The sequence below is a fragment of the Cicer arietinum genome, chromosome 6 (assembly GCF_000331145.2).
Source record: "Cicer arietinum cultivar CDC Frontier isolate Library 1 chromosome 6, Cicar.CDCFrontier_v2.0, whole genome shotgun sequence".
Classification (NCBI taxonomy): Eukaryota; Viridiplantae; Streptophyta; class Magnoliopsida; order Fabales; family Fabaceae; genus Cicer; species Cicer arietinum.
The window spans coordinates 7,106,652-7,120,871 of NC_021165.2; the positions used below are offsets into that span (position 1 = coordinate 7,106,652).

The 14,220-nt window shown below is 30.2% G+C and overlaps 2 protein-coding genes across 2 annotated transcripts; both read right to left on the reverse strand.

The window, feature by feature from the left end:
• Nucleotides 1-576: 576 nt before the first annotated feature.
• Nucleotides 577-2,431, reverse strand: LOC101498963 (protein NODULATION SIGNALING PATHWAY 2-like). The gene has a single exon (XM_004503905.4). The coding sequence runs from the start codon at nt 2,217-2,219 to the stop codon at nt 738-740; it is 1,482 nt and encodes a 493-aa protein (XP_004503962.1). The 5' UTR covers nt 2,220-2,431; the 3' UTR covers nt 577-737.
• Nucleotides 2,432-8,486: 6,055 nt separating this feature from the next.
• LOC101499282 (autophagy-related protein 13b-like) lies at nt 8,487-13,738 on the reverse strand. The gene is made up of 4 exons (XM_004503906.4): nt 13,512-13,738; nt 12,069-13,261; nt 11,801-11,982; nt 8,487-9,120 (listed from the first exon to the last, which is right to left on the reverse strand). The coding sequence occupies exons 2-4, from the start codon at nt 13,224-13,226 to the stop codon at nt 8,658-8,660; spliced, it is 1,803 nt and encodes a 600-aa protein (XP_004503963.1). The 5' UTR covers nt 13,227-13,261; nt 13,512-13,738; the 3' UTR covers nt 8,487-8,657.
• Nucleotides 13,739-14,220: the final 482 nt, after the last annotated feature.

Sequence of the window (14,220 nt, forward strand, 5' to 3'; positions counted from 1 at the left end):
TCTATCCAACATGGTCCTCTATTAAAAGGGTCAAAAAATGGACCCTTTGGATGTGGAGAATTGATCCTCTCATGTTGTAATTTTGTTAAATGTAACTCCTCATTTAATATGTTAAATGTTTTGTTTCAAAGTAGCCAGGAAGTTTGGTTAGAGACCTTATCTTAGGTTTCAAATAGCCGATAAGTCTGGTACTCTATTATGTTGAATAACAAGTGTTTAAAAATGGGGAATAGGGGGATTGAATGAAGATTTAATCCACCCCCATTGGATGAAATCACATGAATACTACAAAATTAAACAAGCAAGCCACACAGATACTTCATATCCCTCCTTCGGCGAAGAACCACAAGTTTCTTGTCTCCATTGTTGTCGATGTGGTCTTTCATTGTTGATGGGGTTTCTACTACAAAATGGAGCTCCAACAAATTAATGACAAACATTTGAACTTCAGTTAAACTTGACTATTTTCATTTATGATTACATCTTGTATAATATCTATCAGCAATATATTGACATGCTTAAAGGAATATGTTGCTGATATCGAGCTATAGAAAGATCATTGAAATATCTGTACAATTATATTGAAATATCCCATAATTGCATTCCATTCATCAAAATGAATGAAGAAACCTACAACCACAACACACCACTTATCCATCCATAACCCATAAAATCATCTCAACAATTTAAAAAATTGAAAACAAATTTGACAAACAAAAAAAAAACCTAAAATCAATCTATTTGCCCTTATCACTCATATAAGCTGTTGGTTCCCAGATTGAAACTGAAGTCAAAGGTCTTGATTTCCAACACAAAGCCAACTTACTGTTCTCAAATTGCACCCAATACCCTTTACCAAACAAGCTAATCAAAAACTTAGCCTGTGAAATATTACATGTACTCATACCAACACGTTTATACCCTTTCAAAGAATAAAACCTTTCTTCCCACAATATCCTCTCTTCTCTTTCACAAGGAAACTGTCTTACACTGTCTAAGATTCTAACCCCCAAGACCTCTTTCTCTATAAGGTTTAACTCCATCTTATGACTTCTCAACAGAGTACTAACAAGTGAATCAGAAAGTGCAATATAGTGATGCAAAGCCTCACAGAAGAATTCCACAAAGGACATAGATTTGAGTCTAGAAAAATTAAACAATTCTTCTTCAACTAAAACAACAAGCCTTGGTGATAATTTGATAACACCATCAACAAAAGTTTTGACCAATGAGAAACTCCTGTTGGGCATCCACTGGTGTATCATACAATTGACAATAACTGTATGACCGAGTTCAATTCCTCGAAAATCTTCTTCGCCTGCCATCATCATCTGATCGAACACAAATGGAAAATTGATTGAATCCGCGAACTCTTTGAGCCGTCTTCCTGTTTGTTGAACTGAGGCTGCACTTTGCTGATCCCCTGTGATTGCTGTTACTCTAAGGGAAGTAGTGTTCTTCCTCATTGCAAGGTCAACCATTAACGATGGCCATTGGATTCCTTCCATGATGTCAAAATCAATGACATGAACATCGTTAACACCTTCCGTAGCTTCGAAAATTGCTTGGTTTGCTGTGAAATGAGCAAATTTTACATAGGGTGAAAGTTCCTGAAGTATCTGAAACACACAGAAACTTTTTGTCTGTGTAGAAACATGATCCCAATGGAATTCAGGAGCATTTGTAGTTTTATAATACAAACCCTTTGTAAAGAAAATAGCCAACCTTTTCAATAAACTATTATCTCCGTTTTCCAAAGATGAAGCATTGTTTAGTTTCTCAATTATGTCAGAAGCAAGATTAAAGTTCTGAGCTTCAACAGCTTCAGCTCCTGTCAGTAAAAGATCAACTAAACTAGTCTCTTCCATTAACTCTTCTTGAACTTCCTTCCAACAAGAATCTGTTTCCATTGAAACAACCATATTTTCGCAGCCTTTCTCATGATACAATTCATTCCCTGGAGCCATTATTGTCTCTTCATGATTTACGATATCGAATTCATGGTTTTTATGTTGCTGTAGCAATCCTTCTATGGAATTTTGATCAAAGATTTCATCTAGGATGGTATTATCAAACAATATTTCATCTAGGATTGTATTTGGAGATAAGAGATGTTCTGTTTGGGATGGCGATGAATTTTCTAAGGTACACTCATGCAGCTGATTTAGGTAGGGAGGGGTAAATGAGTAATCAAATTGCTCATAATCCATCACATTCATGTCAGATAATGAAGTAAAGAGCAAAGACTCACTCACACAGATGCTCTTTCCTTGCTATAAACTTTTTTTGAGTACTGTTTATATATATAGAGAGAGAACCTAGTGTTGAATCTAAAATATTCAAATTTTAATCATTACTGAAATTGTAATGACAAAATTGCTTCCACAAGCTTAAATGAAATAAATGAATTTTAGTAATAGTAGTCTAGAACTAGGAAAGAGGTTAAGATCTCTACTTGAGTCTTGCGACTAAAAGCTTATGTTAATTAGAAACACTACCAAATAAAATAAATGTTGCACCATTATATCCCTTATATTAATCATTCAGAAAATATTTATCAAATTTTATAAATTATTTATATTTGTTGATTTTATCTACAATAATTTAAATGTATGTATAAGCTTAAAAAAAATCACACAATCAATGTTTTAACTTCCTTTACATGCAAAGTAGCTTGGACAATCAACTTGTTACGACGTTTGTATTAGATCTTAACATTTTATGACAGTAATTGAAAAAAATTCAAACCCAAATGACTGCATGTGTACAATTTAATGTATCTTAAAGTCTAATGGTGTAAATCGAATATAACTTAAATGACCAAATTAAAAAAAAAAATTTAAATGACTTAAACAAAAATAGACTAAATGTGTATTTTGTTTAACCTATTATCAAAGGTTGTGTCGGCTTTAGAGTTAGACAGTCATTTATAATTTTTTAATATTAAAACTTAATAAGCATTCAATTCTTTTAATCCAACACTTTAAAAAAAAATTACTAAATGAGATCAACTAATAACTCTATATTATTATATTTCAACAATATTTTTTTTATTTTAATATAATTTATTATATGTGATCCACAAAAAGTAGAGTGAGAGAGAAAGGGTGTTTATAGTGTCACTCTTCTCTTAACTCTTTCTCTTTCTTTACATCTCTGACGAGATACCTAATCAGTAGTAGTGCTTTCTATTAAGTCAAAAAGAGACCATTAAAGGTGTTTTAAATACACTTATTAACAAAATAAAATAGAAATTTTATATAAAAAAATATCAATTTTTAAAATTTCAAAGTGTTATGCCAGAAATGACCTTACTTTGTTATAAATCCTTGAGGTTATTTTTCAAATAGATTTAGTTTAGATGATTTTTTGAAGTAATTATAAAACATTAATTTTTTGGCTACTAATTCCATGTATAAGTTAATTTTTACATAGTGCTACTACACGTTAAAGCTACTAGTAGTACAAGTTAAAGAGTTAAGCTAAAGCTACAAATTAGAATGTTAATCGGCCATGAGGTGGGATGACTATGTATGCATGCGAATCCAAACAAGTTGTAAACTGTGTAAGAAATCATCAATAATGCCAACTAATGGGTCCATGAGTTTCCTCATACTGCACAAATTTACGAGTTCCAAATTTTGTTGGTGAATAAGTATTTTTATTAGTATTATATGAGTTTGGATTCTTGAGATATGTTCTAATTTTGATGAGTCTCTTGAATTATTTTTTTTTGCACGTCAATCATAATTTCATTAAAGTAAGTCTGAGAATAAATAAAAAATCAAGCCAACAGAAATATAAAATAGAATATATTTAAATTACATACAATTTATATTATAAAGAGTATATGTATCTAGACTTTTTTATATCAATCAAAAAGAAAAGAAACAGTCAACAGTAATTTATTTATTAATTACTCTATTGAATCATCTATAAGAAGAAGAAAAAAAACACTTTCACACTGTCAAATAAATTTATTAGTTTACCTCAAATTATAATTATCATCTCATCACAATTTTCATAATCAATTAAAGAATCGCGTTAGGATACATATGTTAATGAGTCAATCAAAATGAAAACAAAAGTGAAATTTGGTATAGAAAAATATTGCTCTCAATATTATATTTTTATAGTTAGTTTCTTAACATATATCAATGGAATACTTTTTAGCATTTTTCTTAATTAAATAATATTTTTAGAATAGTAACACTAAATTTTATAAAATTTAATTTAACTGAAAAATGTCAATATTATTAGGTTGAATATCGGATTCGAATATACAACCTCACATTTTTGTGTAAGTTTTTTTTTATCATTCCATCTTGAGAAAGAAAAAAAAAAGAACAATAACATTAAATATTAAATGTGTCAACTTTAGTCAACATTTATTTTTTTCTTTACTCAACATTTGCTTATCTTTGAGTTCCATAAATATACACTTTCTTTCTTACTATTGATGGTATTAAACTTGTTAATTATTAGTGTTAATTTTTTCAAAAGTATCCTTTAAAAATAATGAGTACCATCGACTCACTTTTAACTTTTCATACTTTTTTATCAAATTAATTTTTATTAGACCATGTTTGATTTTGATATGTAAAATCACGATTTACTATAATTTTGATAAACTTAGTGATACTCCTTTTATGCTTATGTAGAATGATATATTTGACTAAATTTAAACCAAATACATCCACAAATTTTTATAAATAGAAACAGAGTTAGATCAAAGCTAGACTAATACTCATCAGTCATCACCTCATGTCTTCTCCAATTCTTGCAAGAGATGGATTATGAAATAATTAGAAGTATTTGAGTAAAAAATTCGAAAAAAAAAATCTTACGAAAATAATGAATCAAATTTTAAAGAAGAATCTTATAGTGAAGCAGGGGGTAAAATATGCATAGGTAGCAGGAAGGAATATTACAATGAGTACATAACACGTGGAGAAGAGATTTTGGTTACAGCGTGTGTCCAATCAAATTATAAAAAACAAAATAATAATAATTTTTATAATCTGTAAAACTAAATAATTTGAGCTATATATTCAAAAGGCAACAAAAGATGATGAATTTATGAATAGAGTTTAGGCGCATTGTACAACTCTATCTCTGGAATTTATGTAAGTTTTTAATAGAAAGTTGCAAATAACAAATCAGGATATTGGGTATATTCTTCTAAATCATAATACCTAACGAATAATTTAGTGCTTTCCAATTGTCTCTTTCAATTTTGTTTGATTATCGAAAACAAACAAGATATGAGTACTTGGCTTGCGCACTACCAAAAAGTGGTTACAAATATCCATATGATTGACTTTGAGAAGTACAAACATACAACAACTTAAGAGAAAGTGACAGCAGAGACACTTCATACTATATTGGATTAGTGGACCCCATAAACACAGAGAGAGATACGTGTGCAAACCAATGAGCAGTGTGTGTTATGTTTCGGTAGCAAATCAATAGCAATGATGTCATTCATTTTTTATATGCAATAATTACCGTTTTTTAAGCTTATTACCAATGTTGGATAGGTTGGAATTTTGTTAACCATTATCATATGATCTCATAAGGGTATTTGTTAAATTATCAAAAATAGAAGTTTTTCATCAAAAGCAATAATAAAATTTAGACTTTTAGTGAATTACAAATACAATTTTCAATATATTTATAATTAAAAAAATTTATATTTAGTTTATTAACAAATTATTTTCTCCGTGTCATAATGAATGTTGTTTAAGATTTTTACTTACATATTAAAAAATGCAATAGTTAGAGGAAAAAGAAAAATAATTTTATCAAACCATCTATCTTTATTATTGATGGATTATTCATTGACATCGATATAAAGTATAATAATATTTTAGAAATTGTGTATATAATAATCATTGAAAGGTAGTATAGGACAAATAATAACTAGAATTGCATTAAAAATTGTAAATGACATTTATGTTGAGATAATTTTTTTTAAGGTGACACTCATCGTGAGACGGAAATAATATAATTAAAAATTTATATATTAAAAATTTCTCTTTATTCAAATAGGGTAAGTCTTATACTATTGGTGCAACTTCACTATATTTTACTCTCTTTGTCTATAATAAATGAATATAATTTCACACAAATTAAGAACATGATAAATGGAAAAAAATATATAATTGAAGGAAAAAATATTATTATTGTTATATGTTGGTGCATTATTAATATCATAAATACATAGTAAAAGATATTGTCTCAGAAATGATGCAATTGACACTAATTAAATGGTATAATTAAAAAAAGTAAAAAAATTGAAAATATAATTCATCTTAGAACAATTTTTTTACAAATAGATCAATTATTGTGGAGTAATTTATTTTCAAAAAAATTAAAGAAGTGAAATGGACTGTAAAAAAAATAGATTAAGTTAAGAAGTAACTTACTCTAAAGACATTAATTTAGAAAAAAAATTAAAAATAGTTAAAAAATCACTTTTTAAAATTTTCATATATTAAATATACAAATTTTTAATTTTTTTTTTTTTAATTTCATAACAATCGTCTCAAAGAGATTTATTAACCTTTAAGAAAAACAGAATGCATGAAACGAGACTTAAAACAAAATAAAATAAATTTGTTTAAAATAAATAAATAAAAATCCATCTTCATGACATGTTGCTTGGGTGGAGAATAAGACCCATGTGGGAATATTCTCTTCCTTGCCAATTAACAATTACTAGCGATACTGTTCTATAAATTGATCAGTGATTTGTTAATTATTTAATTAATTAATTTGCTCCCTCAAATAGTATTATTGATATGTCAATTCTTAAGTCGACGTTAGCATCTTTCTAATCAGAGCTAGGAAAAATCATTGAGTCACAAATACACCTGAGTGTATACCAGATTGTTTTTTTTTATTAACCATCCCATCATAAGTTACTTCTAGTTGTCTAAACTAGTATATCGTCTTTAAGATGTGTGAACCAAAGTTAATATTAAGAATGTTGTTTAGCATGTATCATTGTCAAATTCTAATATGCATCATAATTATGGATTCATATTTTCAAAATATTTAAAACTTCAATCATATACTCGGTAAATGATACAATTGATTAGAAATAATTTCTTAAGTTAGTTTATAAAAAATCTCTAATAAAACTATTGATTAAATATATGTATTTACATCATTATTAAATATTTGTACATATACTTATTATTATATATTATATATATATATATGTGTGTGTGTGTGAATTGCCAACATTATAATGATATTAGTGGAGCTAAATTTAGAATCCTTAAACAATATTTAATGAGCTTTGTAGATAAGAATAAGTGGTTGGAAAAAGAATTATATGTAAATTATTCTTTTATAATTAAATTATATTTGAATCTGTGTTAAACATGTTTTACAAAATAAAAAATTATTATTAAAATGAATAATCTTTCTATTCAAATTTTAGAGATAATAATAGATTTTCCATTCACCAAAAGAGAACAAAAGAAAAACTAAGAATCAGATACTCTTTATGCTACTATAAATATTGTAATAACAAAATGAATGTTATTTTTAATTTTTAAAATAATATAATTAGATTTTTAATTATATTTTTCGATTAATATTATATGTATCATTTATCAAATTGTTATATTATGAATATAGTAAATATATCAATGCTCAATAAATAACAATATTTCTTCTAAAATAAAATATATAAAAATTGATGTATTTGTATCAAATTTTAAACCAAATACATATTTTGATGAAAATAATGTTTATGGTTCACAAATATTTTTCAGTAATCTAATTTGATGCATTGAATGTAATCAACAATTTGCTAGAACTATATAATAAATTATGTGTGGGCCTTTTTTCCCTTCCTTTGTAAACCTTTTAAGCACTCTTTAAATATATTATGTAATTATAGTATACATCAATGATGATGGTGGCATTTGTGGAAGAAATTGGAACATGTCACATCATTAATGTCCTTTAGTAGTACTAACAACAAAATTAGCACAAATAAGTTCAAGTTTTTGGCCGCTCTACTGGTCCCCAAAGCTCTACCAATTAAGCACAGAAATAAGTTTTGACCAAAAAATATCATAGATATAAGTTGCTAGCCAAAGTAGTTGTAGTTTCAAAAAGTTTAGTCTTGTTTGTATGTAGTTGTCACTTGTCATTTTGAACCTTCCTCACTTTAGGTCCTGGTACTTTCTTAATTTCCATAATAATAATAATAATTAAAGTACAAATATATTGAAAAATAAGTACAAAAGTACTCTATGTCAAATATATAAAAGCAAAAGGAGGTGAAAAGTGTCAAATGCAAGAGTAAACAAGGAACCGTTGAACCTACCTAACCAAAATAACATTAACTGCCCATAGATTGTTCTAAAACATTTACTTAACAAGAAAAAGAGTGTGTTTGGAAATGCGGTTAGTTGGTCTTAAAACATGCATGAACTCAAAGGTATAACTTGCAGTTTCACTATCACTACGCGGTAACAACTCTCTTAATATAGAAGCAAACATGCATAAAACAATGATATACTCAATAATCATATTTACACATATTTATCAAGGAGAAAAAACTCTACGTGTGTTTTACTAGTTTAACTTCGGCACGAACGCCACTCGTCTGAAGCATAAGTGTAATATAATACGTACTATATTTGTGCATTACTATCGTGCATAAACAACAATTTCTTCATCTCCCTGTAACCATGGAACTCTTCCAATGCATCACTTGTTGTTTTCTTAGTTTCTATGATCTCAGAAGACATTACGCTCGCCGCCTTAGATGCCTTTTGGTTCTTATTGAGCTCTTGAGTGTTGTTGTTGCGGGTTTCACAGCGTGTGCCATGCGATGGACGTTCTGTATTTGGTTTTTGTATGGATATCTCAATAGGTGTAGTGAGATTAACTCTCAAGGTGGGAGTAGCGGTTAGTCGCAGCCCTCTGCAGAGTACTGGTGGGTGTTCTGAAGTGTGAAAATCTTGATGGAGAGGTGGGGCTTTCTTCAGCATATGTACAAGCACTCCAACATCGGCATAATTGGACTTTCTGATGGGCAAGAGTCCTCCAGCTTCATGTACCTCAACCATCCCACCATGGTCCAAAGATTCTGCTCTGTTTATGCAATAAGAAATCATATTAAACGATATAGTTTTATGTCATATATAACTTAAAAGAGAGCAAAAATAACCAGATTATATATTTTCTTTAAAATCTGATTCAAAATGGTGAAATTGTACATAAATTTGTAATGAGCACTAGTATTCAGTGAAGTTGTGAATAGAGTCTAAAACCCAATTGTAGACACTCCTATCTTGATGGAAGATTTGACTCCTTTAAAGTTAAAAATTAGTAAAGTGAGTAAATCAAAAGTTGATATTGTAACCACCTATTATTGATCATGTATGTGCATATAATATGAACAATTGATTTGTTTATCAACGGTTGATATTACTCACTTTAAATCATAAAGTGAGTTGTTCACTTTAGAGGAGACTAATCATTTGCTGGCTAACGGTAATAACAACAACCTAGTCTTTTTTCACTAGGTGGATTAGGCTACATGTATGTTCATTGTGAAATATATTGTCTTGTTTAGGTTTGATAGATTACTTGCCTCTAAATCTCATCTGGAAGTATAACAACTATTCAGCAATTCAAATTACCATGTAGAACATGTCTCCAAGTGTAGAGTTATTTGCATTTGTGTTTCTTTTATTCAGTCAAAACTCAAGTAAATACAACATTGCATGAGGAAACAGTAGACATATTCCCTATAATGAATCCGAAATCCTTCTAATGAGTCAAAACCTGAATTTAGTATAGCCAGTCACCCTTTTTTTTGTCAACTTTGTATAGATATTCACTTTTCTTTTGCCATTTAATTTATGATTTAGATTTTGAATTTATTTTGAGATTCATATGATATACATCAGCCTACATTTCTTCCATCTCATATTTTTACATAAAAATGACATTTTTTATCATGTATCTCACATGATTCATAATAAAATTCGATTCACGCTTCGAAAAGTAGGTATTCCGGTTCATGATTTGATCTCAGTTTAATAACCAGGTTCTGCTTAGTGCTCTCCTCCTGATATTTTTAAAGGAATTTCAATTTCAAATATGCAAAGAGATTGAACAGCATTTCTGCATCCTTTACCTTTTCATATTCTCTTATGTTATTGTGTATTCTCTTTTTTCATTTTTGGAGGATAACTAATCATCCTCTGTCCCTCTCTAAATCTTGTTTCTTCTAGAAAAATAATATACAATTACTGACCACATAAATTTGGGGGAAAAGTATAATCAAGGACCAAAAACCTTCTACCCAAATGGTTACTTACTATTAACTGGCCAAATGAGTTATCATTGGTTTTGAAACCAATATGCCCCCTCTCCCCCCCAAAAAAGTTCTGAACTCATTTTAAATAATTTTGGCTATCCCATTAAGTAGGACCAGCTTATATTAATGTTAGAATATAATATAATATCTCAATTTCTTTAGAATTATGTTACATATCTTAGTTTATCACCTAAGACCAGTTTCTAAAATTAGAGTATCTTATATATCTTCTAAGATTAGTTTCCATATTACTTTGTAATTATCATGATTTCTTCCTAATTTCCATATTTATTTCTTATTAGGAATATTGTAACCCTATAAAATTAGTTTCCATCGTTGTGGTTTGTTTATGTCTCGTCTCAAGCCAAATGACTATATCTCTGTCTCGCTGCCAGTTCCAAATTATTTGTTGGTCGTCTTTCCAAGTGACTCTTATCCTAGCATGCTTTCTGTCTTGTCTCAATTTGGTCTCTAATGGCAGACTCTATAGTCATTGGTCTCAGCACACTGTCAATATTCTTTGATGGTCGCTTAATCCAACTGGCATCAAGGTTGAGTCAACAACACCAATCACAACACAGATGACCTGTCCCACTTAAGTTGGTTATTTCGAGAGTCTCATCATCCAACCTTAGTCAAGCTTGAGTCACTGACACTAATCACAAAAAACTTTGTGACATGTTCCACATTTAAGTTGATTGTTTCAAGCTAAGGACAACGTTTGGTCCAATATCATTGTGGTTTCTTTTAGATGCAGTGCATGAAAGATGATTGTGGTTCTGGAACTAGTTGGTTTCTTTTGATCTTCTCTTCCAAAGGGTATATTTGCAACAAACTTAAAGCTTGGTAATCTTTAGCATAAGGGGGAGTGTTAAATATATGAAAAAATATCTCATAATACCTTGTTTATCTCCTAGGACCAGCTTCTAATATTTGAGTATCTTAAATTATCTCTTTTGATTAGTTTTCATATTACTTAGCTATTATCATGATTTGTTTTCTGATTTCCCTATTTGTACAGGATAAGAGTAAATCAATGGTATGACATTACTAAGGTTCTAGAAGGGATCACACACCTGTCTCCATCCACTAAATTTCTGATATTACATGTCAGAAACTGTAATGATGTAAGAAATCATGAAAATAAAAACAATAAAACTTATCTAACTACGCTTTATTTACCTTCCATACATTTTTTTTCATTCATATTAGGTAAACTGGAAGCAACTAGTCAAGATTATAACTATTAAATCTCATAAAACATGAGATTCAAGGAATCACTTGTTAATATTTAAGTAGCAACCCAGGACAACCAGAACCCATTAATCTATTATTCTATACTCTCCCAGACCAGACTTACCCTGATTACAGATTTATGATGTATGTACTGATCTTATATTATATACAATATTAGTGTAAATGCTAGTGAATTTCAGTCGCAAGTACCTGCTTCCTAGATCCGCCATATCATCATACTCCACATCAAAAGGGCAACTAAAATCAGAATATTCAAAATCATCCTGGTAAGACCTGCTGGAGCTTCTGGAAATCGAAATACGTCGCAAGCCATTAGTTGATATCCTGACTCCTGAATGTCTCTGGGGCTCATTTTTTCCTAGTGAAAGCACCTGCAGAAAGAAGAAGGCACCGTTAACTAATAAAATATGTTTGAACTAGATAAAAAGTTTGGGGTGGTTAGCACCATACAGCTTACCTTCTCATCCCTTGCACCAGTTGGCATCACATTCGTACTTCTGACGATCTTAGAAGTACACCTTGAACCTCTGAATGGAGGAGATGATGGCAAATTATGTCTATCAGAATATCCAGGGGAATTAGCAACTTCACCATTAGGTATCCTGACTGGAGCACTTTCAGATCGTAAAAGTGTTTTAGATGCCGATGAACGAGAATTGTAAATTGAAGGCGATGTATTCGGAAAATAACAATCATCAAAATTCCAACTATGTCTCCTTAATGATGGAGGACCAGGACAAGGCAATCCTGCCAAAGGAAGTGATGGCAACCTCTTCAACGGATCCACTAATGGACTTCCAACATAGTCAGAAATAACTTGTGGGGACAGAGAAAGTAATGGCTCAGAGCTCAAAACTGAGGGTGAAGGGCAATACATCACCGAAACGCAGAGCCTACCAGAAGAAGTATCCACAGGAGTGAACCTAAATTGCATCATATCCGATTCTTCTTTTCGGGTGAAGGGCTCCACAAAAGAAGATACCCGGTGAGCAAGGGTAAAAGGCTGAATCCGTGCAGATGAATTAAGATCTCTGAAAATTTTATAGGCAGGTAAAAGTCTAACAGTGGCATACAAAGACCTCAAGAGTAAAGTACATTTCTTATACAAGTTTTGCAATGAAACGTTGCTTGATCTCCTAGTTCCATAATTAGAATCCTTTATCTTCCTATTTTCATACTGCACAACCCATCTCTCTACAATCCTTTCACTGTTTCCCTCAACCCCGAATGCTTCCCCATCAGAAAGTTGATATCTTTCTTTCAATGAAGAACTCCTAAAAAGAACCCTTTTTGGGATCATAGGGTCCAAGTCTAAAGGCCTATGAACCAAAATCACATCAATAATAATAGACTCGAGATTGTTAATATTCTCAAACGCCGCAGGGCACTCCCGGAGTGCTAAATTGAACCATTTATCCCTCGGCCTCACACTCGGTGAGGAAGACGGGGATGAACAAGGAGACGAAACTGATTGATCACCACTATATGAATTACGCGAGGACACGTAAATTGCCCTCGATTCGAGTATTATGTGAAGGCTTTTCGCAAAGAATTCAGTGATTATTTGTTCCATCTTTGCAGTGTCTGAGTGTGCATTCCCATGAGATAATACCATTGTCTCTTTATGGTGTCATCAACAGAAAATAAAACCTTTACAGAAAAAAAAAAAAAGTTCAATTTATATTGTTTAGCTTAGAAAGCTGAATGAGGCAATGTTTAACTTAACTACAACAGCATTATACTTCAAAATTCAAATGCAACTAGGTTACTAAACAAAGAAGGGAATAAAAAATACGACAACAACAATAACAACTTCGTAATCAGCATTGATGATGTGGAATTGAAAACATTGAATATGTGTGGGAATATGGAGACAGAGAGAAGAGAGTTTTTTTCTTACCTTTTTCCATGTGAGGAGGGATTGGAATAACTCTTCGCCTCTCCCTTGGAGCGGCTATTGGTGAAACAAATTGGGGAGAAGTGGAAATGTGGAGCCAGGTCGGAGTAACAGTTATGCCTCTCCCTTCTGGGTGGAACAAGTTGGAGAGGAGCGGAAAAGTGGAGCCACTTTCGGAGTAACTGTTACAGTAGCTACTGATAATTTTTTATTTTTGTCATGAACTAGTAAACAATAATGCAATCAATGTTTGTAGCGTATATAATGCAATCATACCAGATTTATCATAATATTGTTTTATATGAATTTGATATTCTTTTAACAAAAACACATTTAATATTTATTTTATTATTAATTTTTTAACACAAACAACGGTGTTTCCAAATAGTTAATAAAATATTTTACAAGTAGTTAGTGTTTTATACAATTCAAATAAAATAAGAATAAGAAATTATTATTACTGTAATCGAAATGGAATGTAACAAATGAATATAAAAAATATAGATGGACTGGCAAATGTTTGCACATAAAAATTATTTGAATTGACAATCTCATACAATTGAGCATACAATAATTATACAATAATTAGGTAGAGATGAAATACGAAGATATATTAAATAGAATATAAAATTGGAATTTAATTCAAATTCTTTTATATTTAATATTTTCATACGATAATAATTGCAAAAAAAATTTATATCGTTTAATATTT